The 23,953-nt window shown below is 44.0% G+C and overlaps 1 protein-coding gene across 1 annotated transcript in view; it reads left to right on the forward strand.

The window, feature by feature from the left end:
• LOC119466143 (enoyl-CoA delta isomerase 2) overlaps positions 1-18,389 on the forward strand; it is a 29,891-nt gene extending 11,502 nt beyond the window's left edge. Inside the window, exons 3-8 of the mRNA XM_049657198.1 lie at positions 1,137-1,235; positions 3,460-3,842; positions 7,091-7,211; positions 9,090-9,179; positions 13,227-13,370; positions 17,347-18,389. Of these exons, the coding sequence (XP_049513155.1) occupies positions 1,137-1,235; positions 3,460-3,842; positions 7,091-7,211; positions 9,090-9,179; positions 13,227-13,370; positions 17,347-17,502 (993 nt within the window). The 3' untranslated portion in view covers positions 17,503-18,389. The remainder of the gene's footprint in view (positions 1-1,136; positions 1,236-3,459; positions 3,843-7,090; positions 7,212-9,089; positions 9,180-13,226; positions 13,371-17,346) is intronic.
• The last annotated feature ends 5,564 nt before the right edge of the window (positions 18,390-23,953 follow it).

Consider the following 23,953-nt stretch of genomic DNA (forward strand, 5'->3'; position numbering starts at 1 on the left):
TAACTTTCTTGCGTATTGTATGCTTTCTCACACTTAGCAGGGCAACGCCATGGAAGCTACATACGCAAGCAATGTGCTTATAGAAGTCTCCCTCTTTGTCATCTGCAGTACAGTTCTGTGACGCTTTCTATGAAATAACTACTTTATGTATCACAACTACAACTCGGGGACGTAACGCTACGTAAGATTAAGTAGTATCTGTGCAGCGCTGTTCTTTGAGTGTGCAATGTACTGATGTTACCTTCGCAAGTGCAAGAGGTGCAGTGTGGCCATTGGTTGCAGAAATATGTCATTCTGCTCGTGTAGTGGTAAATAGGTTCAGAAATGCAATGCCTTCCAAATAATAGATATAGATGTGACTGCAAAAAAAAGCACACTGGCTGCGTTGGTGTAGCATAAAAGAATAAACACGACATACTTAGAAACACATTTTTTACTGTCAAACGTTTTGGCTGGTGGGCCAGTCTTCATGAAAGTGACATGTAACTCGACATTGGCAGCCTTTTAAACATATCTAAAATGTTGCTGCATGTGCGCAAAATTATTCGGCAGTAAATTTATGCAGTTATGCATTGAAGATACACAAACTGCAAGCACCCACGATGCGCGAGGTAACAATGTGCACGATGTCTGCCTTTAATCACCTTATATAAAAGCCTCAGTGTGTGTGGGGCAGAATTGTGATGCGAGTTACACAAGATATGAATTACGCATTGTAACAGTACTATGCGCCCATGGCGAGAGAGACAAGTGTACAAAGCTATAGGATGGGGAACAATACAAAATAGGTACAATGCACTGTGTAAGAAAGTAGATAAGAGGGTAGCCATCATGGCTGCTTAATTGATGAAGCACCGCATGAATGATGGGAAAGATGTGGGTACAGCTCCCACCTGTAGCAATGTAGCAAGCTGACCATTCGTCCACTATAGTTTCCCTCTACCTTATTATTGTGGCATTTTAATTAACGTAACAGGTAATTTCCCCTATGCTTTCCCCCTTGGCTTCATTCTTTCTTTTCATCATATGGGTTGTAACTGACAGAAAAATTGAGCCCCTTGGATCTTATTCTCCTCACTGATAAGCAGCAAAAGTGTCGGTTGCCAACCTCTCTTAACTGTTGTCTCTCGTACCAGGCGACAGTGGGCAAGTGTAACACTCCCAAGCCAGGGGTGTTTGATCTGGTCAACAAGGCTAAGTGGGACGCCTGGAGCACCCTCGGTGACATGCCTAAGGTAAGGCGACAGCGTATGCTCCTTATCTTGGCTTTCCAAACCCTTTGCTTTCTTCTTGGGTTACTTGCATCAGGTCGAGAGAGAAGTGCTAGCCTTTTGTCTTTATTTTTGCTCTTGCATTTGGAACATTCTGCGCCATACTTCCTTGTTGAACTTGAGTTTTAAAGGCACACTAAAGAGAGACGCTGAATAAGTGGAGACTGATGAAGTGCTGCTTCAAAACTCTATTTTCATTGATCTTGCAGTAGGAGGTTGAGTATTAGAACAGGAAGTGAAGGTCAAAGTTGTAATGTTTGAATTTCACTCTGAGGCGTCGCCATCCGTGGGATTTCAGGGATTTCAAAGTATGTTCTTGTATTTGGGTCGTTGTGGCTGCGTAGAAATTCTTCAAACTTGCCAAGGTCAGTCTTCGGCCCTTTTAGAATGCAGTACAGTCCCATCTTTACAAAAAAAAAAATTAACTAGGCTTGAGCAGTTGCCGTCAAAATTTATGCCGTCAGACGAGCTGTTGTACCGAGCTTGAGGGCCACGTCAGCCACCTGTTTGTTAAGTCTTTTCTGGTTTATTGGGCCCTCCTCCCATGGCAAGAACAGCTTTTTCGGTGTTGTAGAAGGGTAATTTCTGATACAGCTCTAAATAACTTTCTCTTTATTCCTTTAACATGACTTTGCAGGCTTTCATCATTTTCAGAGAGCCAGCAGAGTATGTAAAGCAGCATGCAGCGGTAGTGGTAGGTAATGAATATTGCAGCAACCATGTGTTGTGGGGAGGCCACAAAATAATTTTTAAACAGGGTACGCTCACACTACCCAGTACCAGCAACATTTTCCTTCAGCACATCAGGCTTGTTGGGCTGGCTTTAAGGTGAAATGAAATACGTGTTTGATGTTTGTGACATCCCACTACAGTTAAACCTCGATTTAGCAATATTGATGGTGCTCAAGGATTATTTTGTTAACCTGAGAACTTAGTTAAGTCCAATATACTCAAAACACTTTTCAAACATTTCAAAATATTCACATATTTATAAACAAAACAAAGTAATCTTTGCATGTGTACACACTTGTCCTAGATAGTGAAGCCGAATGAGCGCATCTTATGTTCCGTCATGGAAGCGGCAAACCTTCTTGAAAGGTTTGTTGCATCCGTTAGGTGACTGAAACCCACCATAGGAATATTTTACCCATGTTACGCCTTGCTTCCTCCCCCCCTCCCCCCCTCGCTGCGCGCGCAACTTTGCTCAATCGAGTGAGACGTTAATTTTTTTCCGTTTCGAGGTTCTCAATGGATTATGCTCTATGCATATCTGTCGACGAATCTAAGTCACTTTGTCAAATCGAAAATTTTCTAAAATCGAGTTTCAATAAATAAATTTAGTTTATATTACACATTGACCAGTGTGGTGGCTTAATGTCAGCTGAGTGTGCTCCTGCAATACCAAAACAAAGCCACCCTTGAGAGAAGGCTTGATAGGCCAGGAAAGATAGACAAAGGGCAGGCGGCAGCATCACCCTGAAGTTCCTGCTCCAGCTTGGCGTTTCGCAGATTTTGACGGTTTCTGCTAGCACATACGTAATTTCTCATCTGTAGAGGGAGTACGTGAATGCTAAAGGAGGCCAAAACTGAACTTAGCAAGTCTCGAGAACTTTACAGCACCATAACAGCCAAAATCCGAAAATATTACTTTGAAATCTGACTTCACACTGATGTATCATACTGTGCGAAGATTAAAAAAAATGCTTGCCATTCATTTTCTCTTCTAGTAACCAAACCTTTTACCGCAAAATAAATGAAAATAGAGTTCCTAAAGAATACTTTAGCATTCTAAATTGATTTAGCGTTTGTTTGAATGTGCAAAACGCATTGAGAATAATAATCAACGAAAAGGAAAATATATTTTGCGGGAAAGTTTTCAGCAGTAGGGGGACCAACACCTGGCAGAAAACTTGAAGTGGGCTTCACTCCAAGCCACCTATGGCTCCATTTGGAATTTGCTCTTGTCATATGTGTACCACAGGTGTACATTTCATTTGCTTTACATCATGTGCAAGACACCACTGCAGCGTGTCGTACTCAGTACCCAAATTCGGAAAGAAAAAAGAATTGTTTATGGGTGTGTTGCTTTAGGCAACACTCGTCAGTAAAAGGTTGCTGTTATTTAAACCCTGTAAAAATAATTTCTTCCATCTCATTAAGACATAATGTACCTTTGTTTTCTTGACAGGAAAAGGCGCAGGACGAATATGCCTCGATCGTCAACAAGCTCGGTGCCGCCCAGAATTCTAACACCAGATCATCGAGCGCTGGTGTATCTGCGCAGTCGCCATCTGCTGCCACAGGCGGTGACCTCATCTCGAGCGTCGAGAACAAAGGCTTCGTGGTCCGCTTCAACCGGCCGACCAAAAAGAACTCCATCACCCTCGAGATGTACGAAACAATGATAGGTTACCTCAAGGAGGCGACCGAGCGAGACGACATCCACTACCTGGTGCTCACGGGCACGGGCGACTTTTTCTCGAGCGGCAATGACCTTGGCAACTTCATGAACAGGCTTAAAACGGGTCTGCCACCAGATGTGCTTGCCAAGGATGCGGCCGAGCTTGTCCGGTATGTGACGACATATAGCAAATCAGTTCAACCCACCTTGGGAGCTTAGTGCTATGGCATTCTGCTGTTCAAGGTCACAGGTTTGACCCAGGCCTTGGCAGCCACAACTATATACATAGTTGTATGTAGGCATATTCTGTAATCAGTTCATTTCAGTTTTCTTTTTCTTTTTTTTTCTGTGCTTGCAATACACATAGGTAGAGGCCGATTGTTTAGGCACTAACAAAGACGCCTACAGATAGGCACTAAAGCTGTTCTTTAGGCATATATAGGTGCCTAATGCTGTCCTTTAGAGATGTATGGGCTCATTTGTTTATGTATTTATTCATTTGTTACCTGCATCGCCCCAGGGCATTACAGCAGGTAACTTGCGCTGTACATCTGAGGATACATTATGGTTTTGCAAGGAACACAGCCCACTAAACCTCTGTTTTTTTTTTAAGATCATTTTATTTTCCCCTATAAAACAAGAGAAGGCAAGTGGCATAGATTACAACATTTCTCTGAAGCCTAGTGTGACTAGACACCACAAAGAAAGTTATAAAGGTGTGATAAAGAAACACCATCCCAATATGTTTGGGTTTAATGTCATGCTTTTCTTCCAGAGTACACTAAACTTTCCATTCGGCTCCCAATCAATTCAGGTTTTCGCTTAACACGTTCGTGACCGCGGGAAAATTGGTAGTTTTCGGGTAGTCTAGCTATTATTTTTTTTCCTGCCACAGGAAATGATTCATGTTGAAGTGTATGGTATCAAATTGTAGAAGAAATTATCTTTCGAACGGTATTAATTTCAAATAGCATATTTATTAAAAATACTACGAAAAAAATTATCAAAACAAAGAAATTGCATCAAGAACGAGAAAGATCGATAAAAACATCAATGCTGATTTGCACAAAAAAAATATTTAAAAAAATCGAAATATACATTTTCAAGAAAAGGGATATATGAAATCGGCCTGCAAATATAAGCTCTGTATCTACAAAAGTTCTTGAGGCACACGGGTACACACAGCACTTCGGAGCGCGATTCCAAGGTGCGCGACCGCCGGTAAATGATCCTGTCCGAACGACGTTTACATCTTGCAGGTAAGAACTGTGACCTTTAGAACACGCCGGAAATCCTTACGTCGATGCGCGGCAGCGATAACATGGTCCGAGAAGAAAGCAAAACTCAACGGTGGATGCCCGTCGATGTTCCGGGGCGGTTTGCCGCACTTTCTTCGTCCGTAATGAAGTCCGACAAATCGAAGTCGTCTTCCGAGTCTGTGCTTCTACGATCATCCGCAAATTCGAGCCCAGATGTGTCGGAAACCGTCGAAACTCGCCGTTTCCGTGGAGCGGACGTGCGCGACGTAGATGCCAGACGAGCGCTCGTCACCCCGACTATGCAGGCGCTTTAAAAATCCCCGCGCGGTGGAAAAGAGAAACACAAAAGTGAAACCGATAAAATAGTCTCTCTTTTAACCCGCTCGATGGCGCTAGCTGTCCGGAGCGCTCGGAGAGGCGCGAAAATTCAACTTGTACCATCGACAACATACTGTCGACGGGAATTGGCGTGGTCACGAAAGTGTTAATTACATCCCGACTGAATGTCTTGGCCAGCGCCCATTTCTATGGGCCCAAACTTTCCTTATTCGATCCCGAAATTGGCCTTCGCTGGATAATTTGAACCCGAATAGTTGGCATACATGCACCTGTCCCCTTGTGTGACCCCAGTAGTGACCTCCTTACTGGCAGCGTCGGTCTCGGCAGAGCTTAGGGGACAGTGAATGTGTTGAACACATCATATCCAATCGAAAACACCTATTTTTCGTCCTGCCCTAGAAGGATGTTCTAGCAGTAACTGCAGCTCGCATTGTCCGACTGCATTATTTACCCGATTCTAATGTGTGCTTTCTTTCTTTTGAAAAAAAATTTCGTTCGTGGCGTTTGTATGCTTTACCACATACACAGCTGCAGTGCAGCGAAGCTGACTTCAGAAAACCGGCCGCCGTTGTGCAACACATATTAGACCCTTGCCCACTTTTCTGGCTAGAACATCTGGTGCACGTAAAAGCATTAATGTTATCTCTACATTAGTTTTCTACTTTGGACACATTGAAGGCGGGGTGCGTCTTTGATTCGAAGGTATGTTAGAATCGGGCAAATACTGCCAAATGAATTACTGGGGTTTTGATCTTTTTCTTCGTCTCGTTTAATTCAACCCGCAGCATAATTCAGTCAATGTCATCGGTCCCATCAGGGTTGAATTAATGGAAGTCTACTGTATTAGTTTGTATGCAGAAAAGGAACGCTCAACATCGACCGAAGTTAGTGGTGCATATATACTTTTACTTTGGAATGTTCAATGATTCTGTGTGCTCTGGAATTGCAGAATAGTCACCAGTGAGAACAGTGCCGAAAAGCCGGGACTTTTGCCTGAGACAGATTGAAGTTTCAAACTAACTCTATCAGCAGCAGGTCTATTGGAATGGTGGTAAACGTTGCCTGAACGTCCAAAATGGACCCTGCGTTCCCGCAGTCAGAGTTGCGCCTGAGCGTTCAAGTTTGTCGATAATGTTTGCTAAACATGTAAAGTGAGCACACAAGTATGCTAAATCACTCAAGTGTATTGTCGCTTAGAGCAGTTTGAGCACTTCTCGGCAGCGATGCTCTCGTCTGCTGCAAATAAGAGCTATTACGCTGGCAAAGTGTTTGGGATAATAATCGGCTGCCTTCAACCAAGTTCCCTACTTGGTTATAGCATGAAAAACAAAATGAGGCTAAACACGAAAAATGGCATTTTAGGCTCGGAAAATCCAATAGAGGCATCAACATCATAATGGGCATTTCAACGCATGATAAAGGTGTCATTAGAACGTTTCTAGACCTATAGTTGCTTATATATGTTGAAAAGTCACTATAAGTACGTAAGAGTAGTAATTTTACCTAAAGTGCTGCTCTCTACTTATAAGTAACATCACAAGTTTTTCTTTCTTCATGATTTGTTGAGTGCTTGTTTGTAATTTTGCAGATATTTTTTAGCTATTCATAACCGTTCTGAGCAATTTGAATTGAGCTTCCGTTCAAAACATCAATAATTAAGCCACAATTTGATGTACAACAGTATAGGTGGCTGCTAATAGCTTTTAAAAAAATGATTAAACATGCAACACTGAAAATGTGATCATTTCTGTCACTAAAAGAAGTGTTAGTGCAGAAGTTCCTCTCAGTGCCCAGAAGACTCTTACACATTTGTTTTGCAGTCGTTACGTCGCTGCTTTCATTAACTTCCCCAAGCCGGCTGTGGCACTGGTCAATGGCCCTTCCATAGGCGTTTCCTGCACGGTCCTCGGTCTCTTTGACTTCATTTATGCCTCGGACAAGGTAAGACTCGGCACGCCCTACCTAACAGCCCTCGGATAATGATTGCTTTTTCAGCTGCTTTGTACATTCTGCACATGGTGAACTTGGGTTGCTCTAAACCCTGTTTTATATTACAGTGCATAGGGGTACAATAACAGCTACTGTTGAAAGGTGCATGAAACAATGAGGCAAAGCACTGCAGCATAAAGTTGTGCCTGTATGCAGTTTCACTAACCTCAGCATGAATGTTATTCCAGCATCTGGCAGTCAGAACTCCAGCATGCCAGAAAATTAATATTTCTTAAGCCAAGTTACAGTTGCACTACATATCGGACGATGGAATTGGCCTGTTAAGCTTAGACTTGATGGATGCACTATCACGCTCAATGTGAGTTGTAACACAGGTTTTTGTGGCCCGAGAGGCTTCAAAACTGCATATGGTGGCACTGGCATATAAATTAACCAAATACCAGTAATGAGAACGACGTATATTTAACAAATTTTTCATACCTCATGTGCCGCTGTGCAGTTTCAAAACTCTTTCCAAGCCATGGGCTCCTGTGTCGCAATTTGTGTTGAGCGCCATAGTACAATGGCAATAACAAAAGATTAGCATAAGTGGCCGGCAACCAGAGCAGCCGAATTGCGATGTGTGGCACTTCTATTCAGGAACAGGCAGATGACGAGGGTGCTGGGCTCTTCCCATCTTTGGATTGTGGGGATCATTGGCAGTTATCTGCAACTGTATTCGAGCAGTCGTCAACCTATATTGCGATCTTCCCATGTCATGCTGATGTGCTGGCCAAAGGTCATTCTTCCCAAGCCACAAGTGTCTACCCAAGCACCCGCGAGTGCGAGAAATGGGAAGGGCCCGGCACTCCTGCTGTTGTTGTGGTGTCAGCTTCAGCACCGCATATCACAATTTTGCTGGTGCTATTGCTGGGCAATTGTACTAATCTTTTCCTGTTGCAACACTCCAAAAAAGCTTACGCCCTTTAAGGTGTATCGTGTCGTAACAATCGTAATCTGCCTTGCATGCCTTTCCATGTTAACGCTGCGTGCCCAGTACTTCCAGGTCACAAATGGCATGCGCGTTATCGGAGTGACATACATGAAAGTAGTGAGGACAAAGTTTTCAAGGAGGGAAATGCAAGCAAGATAGATGATTATTGTTTTTTGACAAGATACGGTCCAAAGGGTGTAAACGTTTTTTAGAGTGCACTCTACTATCAGCACAAACTGGCAAGCAATAAAGTGAAGTGCATTGTTTTCATGCAGCACAGGTAGATGCAATGGGCACACACAGATTTGTGATTGATTCTGACGTTTGATGACCATTGCTCTTAACTCATCAGAATTGGCTGTGACTCGTGTCCATGTGTCGTAGCGCACCTTTTGTACTGTCCTTCTTTCCTTATTCTTTGCGCTTTGATGGCAGTGTGTCGTCATGCCCATTTTTTTGTTAGGTGCCCCAAAATCTGCGTACTCGCTGTTTGCAGTTCAGTTGCTCCTGATAGTACACTGTCTTCCGGAAACTGTTAATGAAAACACTTCATTACTACTCTGTCTCTTATATAACTTCAATGTTTCTTCTATATTGTGAAATAAATTTGTTTAATGTGATGCCTATGAGCACATGCCTTTATTGAAACATTAATCTGCAGACTGTCAGGCCAAATTGAGCCACTGTGGACATTTGAACACTGTAACGAGGTGCTTTGCCCAAAAGTGGTTTGCAGTGTCCACACAGTTCAGTCCACGCACGGCACTGAACTGTGCGAATGGACTCTCTGCATTGCATTTTTACTTTTGTTTGTATGTGGTCTACCAGAGTTTGCTGTGTGACAAATACCATTTACACTTATGAAGTTTTGTTCTCATTCCTCTTGCTTTGTGCAGGCTTTCTTTCACACGCCATTCACGCTGCTCGGACTGAACCCTGAAGGCTGTTCTTCCTACACATTTCCAAGGGCCATGGGCGCAGCTAGAGTAAGTTCTTGCAATGCATGATGGGAAGCCTTGAGTTGTTCAAAGCAAGTAAATGAACGCAGCAGTCATAAACGGAGATTGTACATTTGTGCCATTAGGGCAACGACTGTCCCTTGTGGATGTACTTCAGATTACGGAGGCCCAGTGGGGCTAGTGTCATGAGCCAGTCTCCTCCTCTTCCTTGCAGTGGCTGTGTATTGTCAATCATGCAGCAGTGAAAGTTATTACTGCTTACAGCTGCTGCTTAAGTGCTGCTGTTATGGTTGCCATCTCTTCTTCTAGGATACTAATCAGTAATTGCTACCGTGCACCGGATTCTAACAGTTCTTTCATAAATGCTCTTCGTGACACAATCAACAAAGCCATTCAACTCTTCCCGGCTGACTCAGTCTATCTTCTTGGGGATTTGCAATTATCCGCTAATTGATTGGGCGAAATTATCATCTCCTTGTCATACATCGTCTGAATTCATCAACTTGTCTTTAGATTTCAATCTCTTTCAAGCTGTTATAAAACCTACACGTGGTTCCAATGTTCTCGACCTCCTCCTTAGTACTGCACCTGAAACTATAGGTCACATACAATACTTGGATGGCTTCAGCGATCACCATTTACTCCAAATAACAATAAACATAACGCCACAGATTACCGGTGTAACCAGTAAGCAAATTTGTGATTACAATAAAGGTAATTATAGCACAATAATATCGGAACTCGAAACTTTTTTCATGAACACGATGTGGCCATCATTTTACAGTAGATCCGTTGAGGAAAACTGGGTACTGTTTAAAAATACACTGTGCGCGTTAGTAGACAAGTATGTTCCACTCGTAAATATAACGAATGATAAGTTAAACCCTTGGTTTACTAAAAAGCTTCAGCGCATGAGGAATAAGAAAAAAACGCTTGTATAGTATTGCTAAGAGAGCTCGCACATCAGCTGCGTGGCAGAATTACAAAGCTCATCTCAAATCGTACTGCTCAGCTTTAGGTGAAGCTAAAAAGAAATATTTTTCTAATGATCTTCCAGAGCTACTCAAAAACAATCCAGCTAAGTTTTGGAAAATAATTAAGCCGAACAACGAATCCGATCAGGTGTCCCTACAAAACAGCAGCAATATGCCTGTTCCAGACAGCGAATGTTCATCGGCCTTCAATTCTTTTTTCAGCTCTGTGTTTACACAGGAGGACAGTGCAAACATACCATGTGTTTCAGAGTTCAGCTACCAATACATGGAACCTATTGAAGTCACTTTGGAGGGCCTTTCTTCTCTCATAAATAACCTTAAGATGTCTTCTTCATGCAGCGTAGATGGTATAAACTCAAAGATTTTAAAGAATACCGTATCAGTATCAAGTAAAATTCTCCTTCACATATTCAGGCAGTCACTTGCGACTGGTCTCCTTTCCACAGACTGGAAGATGGCAAAAGTTATACCTGTATTTAAAAATGGCAACAGAAACTCCTGTGAAAATTATCGTCCCATCTCCTTGACATGCATTTCCTGCAAATTGCTCGAACATATTATCACTTCACAGATTTACAGACACCTTGAGACTAACAAATTCTTTTCCCATAATCAGCATGGTTTTAGGAAGGGCCTCTCTTGCGAGACACAATTACTTGAATTTACAACAGATCTACACACTAACTTGAATTATAACTTACAAATTGATTGCTTTCTTCTTGATTTTTCGAAGGCTTTTGACTGTGTCGCACATTGTCGCCTAATATCAAAACACTCCGCACTCAGATTGGACAGTCTTACCTTGTCATGGCTCCGTAACTTTTTGTCAAATCGGCAGCAGTTTACTATTGCAAATAACTACTCTTCCTCCATAACAGACGGTACTTCTGGTGTTCCACAGGGTAGCGTCCTCGGTGCCTTGCTTTTCCTCATCTTTATTAATGACCCACCACACAATGTATCGTCCACTATAAGAATATTCGCCGACGACTGTATAATTTATCGCCCAATTAAAAGTTCCGACGATCATCTCATTCTTCAGCAGGACCTTGAACAAATTATTAGCTGGTGCAACAAATGGATAATGACTTTAAATACTTCAAAGTGCAAAGTAATGACTTTTACCCGGAAGCCGACAACTTCATCGCATCCATACCATATTAATAATTACCCTGTTGCAACCGCTAATCAATATAAGTATCTAGGAGTGATATTCACATCGAATCTCTCGGTCAGAACACATCACGTCCATTTCAGCTAACGCCTCCCTATCGTTGGGATACCTACTGACGTTACTTAAGAAATGTCCCTTTCAATGTTCGCAAGCTAGCTTATGTAACTCTCGTTCGGTCTCAGCTGGAGTACGCGTCTCCCATTTGGTCCCCTCACCAAAAATACAGCGCGCAGTCACGCGCTTTCTCCCTTTCTCTTTTGGTGCGGAGGCGCGGACGCAACGGCGGACAGCGCGGAGGCCGCGAATGGGCACGAAGAGTTCGAAGCGGTGGCGCTTTTGTTGCTTTTGTGCTTTTCCGCATGCCATCGGGCAGAGTGGCTGCCGTGCTTCAGGCCGCATTCCTTTTTGCGCCATTTTGCCTAGTCGCAGCGAGCGATGTCTACCGAGATACGATCTCAGCTGATTCCCACGGCCGTACGCCGAGGCTACAGCACGGGAGCCTCCGTTGGCACGGGGCGATTGTTGGTTTTGCTGCTTGAGCCACAGGGTGCAAGATAGCGCGGCACGTAATCCACGGTGCAAGGTTGCGCTCGTTCAGTCGGGTGCTCCTCCGCTTCTCCCGCTAATCGCCGTATTTTTCTTGCCGTAGGAGCGCTTCCGTATTCCGAAGGCGTGCTTCATCCAAAGTTTATTCGCCAACGAGCGATGATCCACCACTAACCTGGGAGTTCTCCGTAATCCGAATTCTGTGTGTCAAGTGAAGACGCCGGCGTGGTTTACGAAGCAGACAACTGCAGTTGCCATCTTGCCCCTGCCACAGCAGCAACTAATGGAGAGACGCCTTTCAGCACGGAAGCCAATCGGAGGCCCGCTTTTATCAGAGGGCCCGTGTGACTACCTATCGCAGACCCGCGCTTCTTTGGTGTTTGTGCGTTTGTTACAAGTTGGCGTCGATGGACGAATTGAGAACCGGAACGGCGAAACTTTGAGCTTTCGAACGATACCAAGATGGCGGCGCTCGGTGGCGGGAAATGCGAGATATGGCTCTGTGAACTGCGGTGGTTTTGCGCGATTTAAAGCTGTTTTCTCGCCCTGCGCACAACGAATTTAACTTTTTCAGGCACTTTCAGTGCGTTTTCAGCCAAACCATTTTGATGCAGCGTAGACTAGGCGTTGCAGATACCCAAACTGCGTAGGTTTTCAAAAATTGATTTTTCTCGCGATTTTCGCGATCTGATCCCCGCGTCCCCCCTTAATTTAGCTAGTTTTAATTGTTTCGATGATACGAATTTCGGCTAATACAAATATTTTTTGTGACCCCGTGAGATTCGTATCATCGAGATTCCACTGTATGTCAAATATTCTATGCATTTTCTGTGTGCTTTCTATGTACTGCCCCCCTTACTCAATGCCTCAATTGAGGTCTGTAAGGTATCTTTAAATAAATAAATAAATAAATAAATAAATAAATAAATAAATAAATAAATAATGGACTTCGGTGGTAAATGAAAGCAAAGACACCGCTGCTGTGCTGATTGTAGTCAACAACATTGAAGATTTCTTTTTCCTTTTCTGTGAAAAAAAAATAGGTTGAAATAAAATTGTAACCATATAGCAGTAGCAGAGTCTTGCAGCTCCTGCTGCTGCAGTTCACTTCCAACACATGTAAATTATATGTAACGAGATTGTGTGACTACATGATAGCATAACGTGCATCTTCGCCTACAATCTGAAACAGTAACAGCCAAAGTATGAGTAAATGTGCAGTATTATGGTATGCTGGACTTGATTTTTATTACGAAGCTTTACGTTTCGTCAACTTAAGCCAAGAACAATACATTGCAAGGCTGTCAGCGGGCCACGAGACGTGCACCTGATTGCAATGCCTGGGACTTGTGTGTGCAGGCCAACAGGGTGCTGATGCTCAACGAGCAGCTCAGTGCACAGGAGGCCAAGTCGTGCGGCTTTATCACTGATGTGTTCCCACACGCCACCTTCCACGAGGAGGCCAAGAAGAGGCTTCAGGAGCTTGATAAGCTTCCACCCAAGGTACGTATGTCTATCTGCAACTAGTTCGTGTAGGTAAATGATGTCTCCTTGTCAGTCTGCATTTTGACTTCTGTAGGTTCCTAGCACATTTTGTTTCGTCTACAATAGCTACATTGCATGACAAAAAGTGCCTGATGGTGATATCTCGAAAGCACCCAGGCTTGCTGGAACAGGGGAACAATGCTTTTCCAGAAGCACTGCAAGGGAATTGAATAAGACTTGGTTAGTCAGCACAGCATGGTAGCGGTTCATTCAATAAAATGCTGCAGTTGACACATGATGCACCTATTGAGGTGGCGCACTTTTTCTGTGTTCAGTCATTACATTGCACTTTTGACCCTTCGCAGTGGCTCAGTGGCTACGACATTGTGTTACTGGGCACGAGGTTGTGGGTTCGATTTCCGTCTGTGGCAGCCGTATTCTAATGAGGGCTGAATACAAAAACAATCTGGTACTGTGTTTTGTGCATATCTTAAAGGGGCCCTGAACCACTTTTTATCAAAGTCAAAAAATGCATTTGAAGTTAAATTGGACTTTCAGAAATACTTTGCAGCAAAAATTCTTCAGTGCGTTCAGCAGAAGCAACACACCGCTCGCGGTGCTTCCGCTACTTCTTCAGTGATTTGCACTACAAAGGCTATGACGCAGCGGAATGTGCTCGCAACACTCCGCTACGGAACGTACCGTGGCGCGCAGTCCAAATTTGATTTTGGATGTTCTCGTAGACGCCGCTATTTCCGATTTTTGCCCCTACAACGCGCCAAACACGGTTGTTCTCATTGAGCCGCAATGCGCTTAGCCAGTTAGGGTGTCCCGGTAGTCCATTTTGGGAGTGGGCCAATTCAATTTTGGCAGTGGGCCAGGTCGGTTTTGAACGACTGTGAACTCAATTTTCGAATTAAGCAAAGTCAATTTTGGTGGTGGGCAGGGCTGCAACAGCTGCGCCAATTGCGGCGTTCTGATACAATTTCCTATTTTTGCACTGAGCTGTGTGAAAACCATGATATACATTGAAATTGTGCCACACTGCGCCAAAACTCCCGACCAGCCGCGAAATTTCTCAGTTACGCTAGTTTTAGCGAGAAGCAGAGGCCGCGTTGGCAACCTGCAGCTTGGACATCGCCATCCAATCCAGTCCGATCCAGTAGCGCCGACGTGATCCGAACACATGCCCAGACGAGACGTTGGCGTGTTTTGTGGTGGGTGCCAAAGAATATTTTTGCTGCTGATTGCAGTGCGGCGTGTTGTATATGCAGTCAAATCTCGCCGAGACAAAGAGTGCGCATTGCTTGCAGTAACGAAAGCAATTTGCCGTTGCCGCGTTGACTCGGCAAGATCCTCGCTGTATCCGTGCATGTGGTCACAAGCGGAGTGGTTACGAATGCTCCACGGGAAACTCGCTTGTACGGTACAGCAAGCGACCTGGCACTGATGGCGTGAGCTTTGTAGGCGACGCAGTGCACAAAACTAGCAAGGGTTTGGTTCCATGCGGCAACAAGCACCGCGTTAATGAAACGGTGCCGATTTTCGCTGTACACCGCTGAAACGCCAAAAGATTGTCAAATAGTCACTGCATGTTTCGACTACCGCCGGCACGTTGCGACACATCGTCAGAAAAGAAGACTGAAAGGGAACCACTCGCGAAGAAATGCATGTGTACTTTCCACATGTTTCGCAGAAAAAGTTGCGTGCAAAGTTGCGTGCAGTGCACTGCTTGGCGCGATCGAGGTGGTTCAGAGCGCGCGTTCAGTTTCGCCGGGCGCAGCCTAGGTCAACCACGCACAGCGAAACTGAGGACGCGCTCCGAACAACGATCTCCGATTGCGCCCCTGCCCTCACCTACGCTGCTAATGTGAATTACCGTATCCTCATCAGCCTGTATTTATGTCCACTGCAGGACGAAGCCCTCTTCCTGTCATATTATCGTATATTATCGTAATTACCCCTGTCGTATTATCGTATATTACCATATGTAATTAATTACTGTATATACTCGTGTAATGAACACGTTTTTTTCCAGAAATCTAATGCAAAGTTGGGGGGTGCGTTTATTATGCGGGGTAAATTTTATGGCATTTTATGAGTAAGCGTTCCTTGTGAAACTGCTAAACTGCTCCAAATTTGGGATATAGTGTTCCAAAACAGAGGTTTTTTTTTTCCCGTAACCTGCTTTAAATTCAGATTTTCCTGCTCCAAAAGCAAGATTTTCCTGCTCCAAAAATTGCTCCAAATTGCACCACTGTGTGGGTCAAGTCAATTTTGGGCTGCCAGGTTGGTTTTTAACGTGGGTCAACTCGATTTTCGAATTGGGCAAAGTAAATTTTGGGAAGGGGCCAGGTCGGTTTTGAATGTTGGCCAACTCAATTTTCGAGTTGCACATCATCAATTTTTTGGGTGTGGGCACGGCATGCGTCCGACGCCGTGACTGGTCACCATCCAATTTCACAGTACAAGCTGCAGCAGGTCCAACACTGGGAACATCACTTGATCATGTGAATTTTCTTGCGATCGGATTTTAACACTGGACGCTTGCTGGATTTTCCTCTTCATGGGGCATATAAGGCTTGCACCTTAATAAGTTAGAAGTAACCGCAATGAAAAACAAAACTATACAGTTCACGTGGCATTTAGGGAAATGAATCCTTTTTCTGACAGTATTCTAAACAGTTTGCTCACATGCATATATGTGCACCTTTTATATGAAACGCTTCTGTGGTTTTGCATATTAGTTCTGTGTGAAAACAAAATGGAAGTGTCACAGAAAACCAGTTTGACAGCCTTTACAATCATTAGCTAGGTGCAAATGATTGTCACGTCATTGAGGATTCCTTCATAGCACAAACATTTTCTTTCGCTGTTTTTATTTTGTCTTTCTCGCAGCTGTTTGGCAAAGTTATTGCAGATTGTCAGAGGTGCTTTAACATCGTCACACCAACGAGCAATATTCTTTAATCCTTGTGAAAGGTGATGGACGTATGGCATATCAATAAGCCTTCACTCGGGGCCTTCTCACGCCCCTTCTTGGCCCTTGTTTCTTTGCTGCAGGCCCTTAGCCATGTTAATTTATCAGCTCCTCTGCAAATAATGCGCTCCAGAATCACACCGGTTTTAGCCTAGTTACATTACTTAAAAGTTACATTATTTGAATAGTGCTCTAAGGCAAGACACTGCAATTGCTTTTTCAAAGAGAATGTCCAGAGCTCTAGCGTAAGCTACAGTTGCAGCGGAAACAGATTAGCACAAGGGACCGATCACCTGAGCAGATAAATTGCGGTATGCGGCGCCGTTGTTCCCTTTGAAACACGAATCATGCGGCGCCTTAAATACCACTTTGCACAGGAACAAGAGCGCCACGTACCACAATTTCCCTGCGCCGTTCTTTGGCCACTTGTGCTACTCTTTTTCCACTGCTGCTGTATGTATAACTGGTCTAGGAATATATCCAGCAAGTAAATGTGGATTGGGTCTGAATCTCACGAGATGGGCTAATGTAATGAGTTACATTTCTGGACTTGTCACTGCAACTACGATCAGACCACACCTGATAGATACCCTAGTCAAAGTATGAAAGCCCTATATTAGTTGAACATATCTTGCACTACGAATCGGGATATTATAAGATTGTGAAAAGCAGTATTGTGGTGTCTTGCCTTAACGAAGGATTGTTTCACGTCATGTGGTGACACAGTTAACAAAAGCTTTTTAAATCAAGTAGCTAGACTAAAATTGACAGGATTTCCTGAGGCAGCAACAGAGGTTGCATTCGTATTCATTATGAATTTAGGGAAGCTTATCAGACAAGTACAAAGAAAGACAATGCCACAAGCGCTTACCCTCAACTGCAGCTTCTCTTAACCTTTCTGATAGTCAAGTACTTTCCATTTCTTAAACGTCTTTGTTTGAACATCAGTCATCTGTTCCCTTTTGTATGAGCACTCCTGCGCCTGCTGACAGCTCCCATTTCTCTGCTGTTCAGTCTTTGCAGTATTCAAAGGCGCTGGTTCGGGATCCCATCTGGGCTGACCTGCACAAGGCCAACGACAAGGAGTGCGATCGCCTCACAGAGCGCTTCATCTCACAGGAGGCAATGCAAGCAGTCATGAACTTCTTCAAGGACAAGGGGAAGCTTTGAACTGTGCAGCAGCTGTTGCTGCATTTGCCCATTGGAGTACCGTCCAGGAAGCAGCAGTTCTCCGGCTGTCCTGCCTTTGAGGGCTCCGTTCAGCCTTGTGCAATGCTAACTGTGGACTTCTTTCCGGTGAACCTTAGAGGACTAAGTGCTGTGGGTTGTTGTTCCAGTTCTAATAAAGGCCCAATGTACGCCCAACATCAGGCCACACTTGCCCTAGATAAGGCAGTGTTGCTCAGACATTTAGTGCTACTTGGGTTATTTCAGCTTCAAGAATTCAATGTTTTCCACAACACGGAGAGCATAGTACTCAATTTTTTTTTTTCTTCGAATGCACTTCACAAATAACTACCTTGTGCCAGAAAGATGGCATTTGAACAAAAAGATCCTGACGGGCATTCACGTGATAACGGAAACTCTTAATGCGCTCCTCAGTATGGCTGGGGATCTACTTTCTAGAAAAACAACCTTCCACTTCCACCTTGAAGCAACATAGAATGTCTCACAGATGCTTGCATACACGTTTGCAGTTGTGGAGCCAAATGTCACTGGTTGAGAATGTTTTTAAAACTCTGGCAGTATTTTACACTGTTAATCGGATTTTTGGGTCTACTGTGGCAACATGAAGTTAATTCATCATGTACAACATTCATAACATGAAAAGTATTGTTTGATGGAGGGGGGGGGGGGGCTAGGTCCACAATTTTTACCGGTGAATATTAATGGTTGATTACAGCACACATTTGGGTGCCTACATGTCTGTTGGTGTTGCTATGAATGGAGCGTCAGACTTGCGTAGACTTTGATTTTCTCTTCTCTTGTTCACCTGTGCTGCAGGTTATCATGCTCACATGAATGTTGCAGTTGCAGATAAAATGTATTTTTTCACTGCTTTCTGTCTGTCTGATGTAACTTTCTGACCTCAATGTTTGAGTGTTGCAAAAGGTATTCAAGTAATTCTAATTTGTGTGCGTGATATGTTCATGGGAATGATGGATTTTTGCAATGGGGTTGTTCGTGGTATTGGAGCATGACAGTTCCACTAGTTTCACCTGCAGGAAAGTGTATGGTGTGCATGTTGGTAAGCGAAAGGTTATACAACAAGGTTATATATACAAGGGAAGGTTAGAGTACCAAGTTATTCCTATTATCAAGATTGGGGAGATGGTTGAGGCAACGTAGAAGTGCATAGAACTATGTAAAAGGGCCAATTGTAAAGTTCGTATTATGATTTCTGAAAAAATTAACCATGCTGCTTCATACATAGCAATTCTACAAAGGCTCTGCTCACTGCTCGAATTCCCAATCGTAAAATATTGCATGACATGAAAAAAAAAAAAGGACACAGGTATGCATCACGTAATTTCATGCAACATTATGTCTCACTTTTATGTTACAAAATATTATGTAATTATTGCATGGAAAGTGTCGCAGATAACCTGTTTACCCCTGAGCGAGCAGAGTGAAGCGTTGCTATCGCCAGCAGCCACAGTGCACTGTTTGCATTTGCCACCAAAACGCTGTATTTTGCATAACAGAAGCGTAAAGGTGTACAAATAATGTGTGATTTGTTGTAACCTGAATCAAGAAGCTGTGGTTGTAATATATGAGCTAGTTATTCCATAGAAAGTGTTGCAGATCAAAAACAACTGCACTGCAAAACGCATGAAGTGAGATTACTATGCCTGCACTATACTTGCATAGTTCCCACAGTATTTCCTGCGAATTACGAAACAATATTGTAGGGCCACATGATGGGCATGACAAGGGTAGTGAAGTTCCCATCAAGCAGGCTTGGAGGTGAGACTATTACTGTTGTGGGACTGCCATTGTCCTTTAAATACTCTTGACGAGGCCACCTTGTGGGGTATTACCTCGTAAGAGGAGGGGGTCCACAGTGATAAGCAAGAAAGCTTACGCAGACTCAACGCAATGTTGGCATCAAAACGAAGCAAGGCTTTCGTGCTGTGTTTGTGCATCTATTTTTACTCAAGGTCATGCAAGTTCATTTTGAAGGTCGCACAACCAAATTGAAATAAATGTAGCACTATCCGCTGTTGTTGCTTAGTAGCTATGGTGTTGGGCTGCTAAGTATGAGGTCGCAGGATCGAATCTGGGCCACGGCAGCCGCATTTCGATGGGAGCGAAATGCGAAAACACCTGTGTACTTAGATTTAGGTGCACGTTAAAGAACCCCAGGTGTTGCAAATTATTCCGAAGTCCCCCACTACAGCGTGCCTCACAATCAGATCGTGGTTTCGGCACGTAGAACCCCATACTTTATTTAAATGTAACACCGTCCTTCACATGTAAAATCACAAATATAGCAACATTATAGTATAGCAATATAGCATATATAACATATAGCACTATAGTAACACCAGTGTCATCGTGAGATGACAACAATTAAAACGGACACCGACCACGAAAGTTGAAAAAATTATATTTTTTCAACTTTCGTGGTCGGTGTCCGTTTTAATTGTTGTCGTGCATATTCCCGACCAGACGGGTTTTCCGTCCAACTCTCGACTTCATCGTGAGATGAGTTCTGCCAGAATCTTTTTTTCTCATCCCCACACGCTTTGTTGGGGAGACATGTGGAAACACTTTTGCTTCTCCCCAGGTTTGAAATGTCTGTGGAATAGTCTGCAAAGAAATAAGGGCACAAACCCCGCTACAAGATAGTAATATTTGAATAACAGCATGGAAATGGAAGTCTCGTGTTACAAAAACCATAATCATATTGCACAGGTGCTTTTCCAATAAGTACGGTTAGCAACGGCAGGACTAGCTGGTGCACTGTGGTTGGTTGCTAAGGTAGGAAAATTGGGTATAAACCCCATGTAAGCAGTCTTGTGCATAACGGAGATCGCTGTCGCTCAAGTCCGTCGCTTACGGGTGAAACCCTGTACGAGTACTCGATGGCTGTAGGCGACACCGTAACGCAACAAGGAGGCACTATAATAAGCTTGGTTGTCCGCTTTGATTAGTAAATGTCGCTGTTAACGGTGGGCTCCCTATTTCGACTGAAATTTGCCCGCGAGTTCAGACCCTACTGCCATCGATTGTGCCACAATCTCTCTTGCACCCATTTCTGAAACTGCAATTTTGAGGATAAGCATCCTTACTACAACGCAGCTACACCGCACCTTGCACAACTAGCTACACGCAGTCTTCTCATATTTATGCTTCCTGGGGTACTGAATTGAAAACATTTTGCTGACTTTTAAACAGTGTGTACAACCAACAATACCTAGGTAGTGGTGGTACAACCCAATTTCATCTCTAGATGCAGGGGCGATGAACATGCAAAACAAATCGAGCAGCGTCTACGAAGAACACGTGTTGCACCACAACACATGGAACAGCGATGATGTCCCATTGGCTAGTAGCTCGAGGTACTTTACAGCGGTTCATGCAACACGTGACGAATTCCAATTTTCCAAGGCCAAGCGAAGAGTAAGAGCAATCTGTTTGCCCGACGGCCCTTTTGGCACTCGAAGCCATTGCTCATCACTGTCGTGCACAAAATCACTTTGTGGGAGTTTCAGCTTGACTCCAAGAATATTTAGGTTAGGTTTATGTACCATTTAATCATTTAATTTGTTTTTATCTTCAATTAAATGTGAAAAAAAGTTTAAAATCATTAGCAGAAGCATTTAGTCATATGTAGTCAACTAGTAGGCAATGTGGTGCGTAGTTAAGCAAAAACGTATTCTCACGTAGGCCTGCGAAATTCTGCACAATACATATATATACACATATATGTGTGTGTGTGTGCTACTCATAACGCGATATGCTGAGGGACGCTTGCAAAGATATCAACGTCGGAGAAGTTATACTGTAATTTTTATACCGTACATAATTTTATTGCGATAGCAATTATATGGACACTCCAGGTGCATTTCTGCCGTTGCTGTGATGTTCCGTATAAAGTTCAAGGGACATGACATCGTCGCCGCGCGCCGTGTGCTGTATATGCGAGTGAGAGTGAAAGCGTGCGAGGGTGAGCCGATGGTGACGGCTCAATCTCGCGTGAGCTAGGAGGAAGCACACCGTCTTTCGTTGTGCACAAGGCAAGGAGGGGGAGGGGCATTCTACGGCGGCTGCTGTGTATGGCGCGGCCGCGCGGGCCAAATCTCGAAAGCGATCTGCGATCGGGACACAGTGAGCCGAGTGCCGATAGCTTTGTGTGCGCTGTGTTTTCGCCACTTAATTCGCATTAAAGTGAGAGGCAGCACGCAGGTTAATTCCCTCGCTGCTGCTGCTACGCTTCCTCACTCCAGCGTTTTGACATCAAGTTTCCATGGTCATCGAGTGAGATGTGTTCATGTTTGCTTGTGCGCACTTCTTCACTTCAGCGTTTTGGCAGCAAGTTTCCACGGTCATCGAATGTGATGTATGCTAAACTTTTTAACAGCAAAGCTGTTCTAGCTAATTGTAAAAGTGCCGCCTGCCGCACAAAAACTGCGCCGTAGCCATAGCAACAGACACGGCTCTGCCCGCCGGTTTCGCGCTACTGCGCATGCGCCGTGACGTAATCCCAGCGTGTTGTCTGCTGCGTGCCACCCGTACACTACATAGCTTTTGCCCCACTTCCCCTACGTGTGCTCGGAGTGCAAGTGCTTCTCGAGGCGTTCTCCGATGCCACGGACCACAAGGAAATGCTTATAAACTTCGTATAACTTAGCTTCACTTCGTATAGCCAGGACCAGCTAGGAACCGATCAGCTCCGCTGTGTCTTTAGCCTTGTGCCACCAGTGCAAGCTATCCCAAATTATTTAACTGCACTAACCCACACGGACAAATGAATGTGGTGTGATGTGTTCATGTTTGCCTGTGCGCTCATCACACCATGCTTGTTAATTTAGTTAGTAAGGAAATGTTTACAAGTTTACACGGCCGATACAACTACTATCCTTACATAGCTGTCTACTAACTGTTTAAACATCGCTGTGGCAAATAGTGTAATTGTAGCCATTGTGCTGGATTACTTGGAGGTTGACATTACTTGTACGAGAAATTGAAATGCATAAATGACAAATAATAAAAATTCAACAGTGCACCTAATTACTTTAGGGCACATATTGCAATTTACAAATTGTAGCAGGTGAGTTTGCACTTGGAGCGAATTTCTTGATGACGGCAGTTTCAAGATATTCATCCCCAGAGTTAAATGTAAGCTTGAATGCATAAAACGGAGGTTTGTTAAAAAAAGTATTTGGAACAATATTGCATTTTTACCGCAAGTTTCTCGAAACCCTTACGATCCTTAGAAGTCGCTTTAAGTGCGTATGCCTTGCAAGCTCACCAGCTAGGCTACAGTTAGCAAATTGAAGCCTGTGTCGTAGGTTAATGAAGTTCATTATTTAATTTTTGATTATGCATTTTTGTTTCTCATGTCTGCCACTTCAGGTAATCCAGCTAAAGGGCTACAACCAAAATATCTGGGATAGTCAACTTTTTTTCAATGCTGTTGGGTCTTAAAAAGATCCTGTATATTGTAACCGGTGCTGTACATAGTGTGACAACAGTAATGAATGTGCGTAATATTTTTGGTATACCCCTTCAATGAAGTAGTCCAATGGGACCAACAGCATCACAGAACTCCTATAGTCAGGGCGGCCAGTCGAAATCATTCGGCTGGAGCAAGTTTAACCACTGCTACCACATACTCCTTCTGTGAAATATTCATCTATAACCAACACGTCAACTGCGGGATTCCCATTTGCTGGTATCACCACTGAAATAAGTCATTTGGGTCCAGCTAAAACAAGTTTGAAGCAACCCTGCCATGTAGCGGTGAAGTACTTGGCTATGACCAAGATGTTCGTCGTGGAAATTCCCTATCAGGACTGGCTGGTCGTTCCAGTTGAAATCATTTGGAATCAGCTTGAACAAGCTTGAAGCACTGCTACCATGCTCAAAGGGGGAAAAAAAAGATCATCCAGCCGACAGAAGCCGAATGTACAAAGAAATTCCATGCGAGTTTATTTTTCGGAAAATTAAGCTTCGCAGATGAAAAAAAAAAAAGTCAGTTTCTCCCAAAAGGCGAATCATTGATTGCGATAGCAAATCTATAGCTATACAAAGGAAGGTTACTCCTTTTATCAGCTGCATAAGCTGCTGTAACCATTCGCTTACTAACTACATTAACAAGCACGTTGTCACTGCCGCACAGGGAAACGTGAACAGATCTCACTCGATGACCGCGGACACTCGCTGTCCGAGCGCTGGCGCGAGGAATAGTGACAGCGGCAGCAAGCGAATTGCCCTTCGCGCTGCGGCTTGCTTCAACGCGAACAAAGCGGCGAGAACGCAGCGCACACGAAGCCCCCAGCCCTCGGCGCACCTAGACTCTACCCAACGCAGATCGCTTTCAAGATAGGGCCCTCGCGGCCGCACTCACATGCGCCATATGCAGCCGGAGTAGAACACCCCCTCACCTGCTGCC

This window comes from Dermacentor silvarum, chromosome 10 (genome assembly GCF_013339745.2).
Source record: "Dermacentor silvarum isolate Dsil-2018 chromosome 10, BIME_Dsil_1.4, whole genome shotgun sequence".
In the NCBI taxonomy this organism is placed as follows: domain Eukaryota; kingdom Metazoa; phylum Arthropoda; class Arachnida; order Ixodida; family Ixodidae; genus Dermacentor; species Dermacentor silvarum.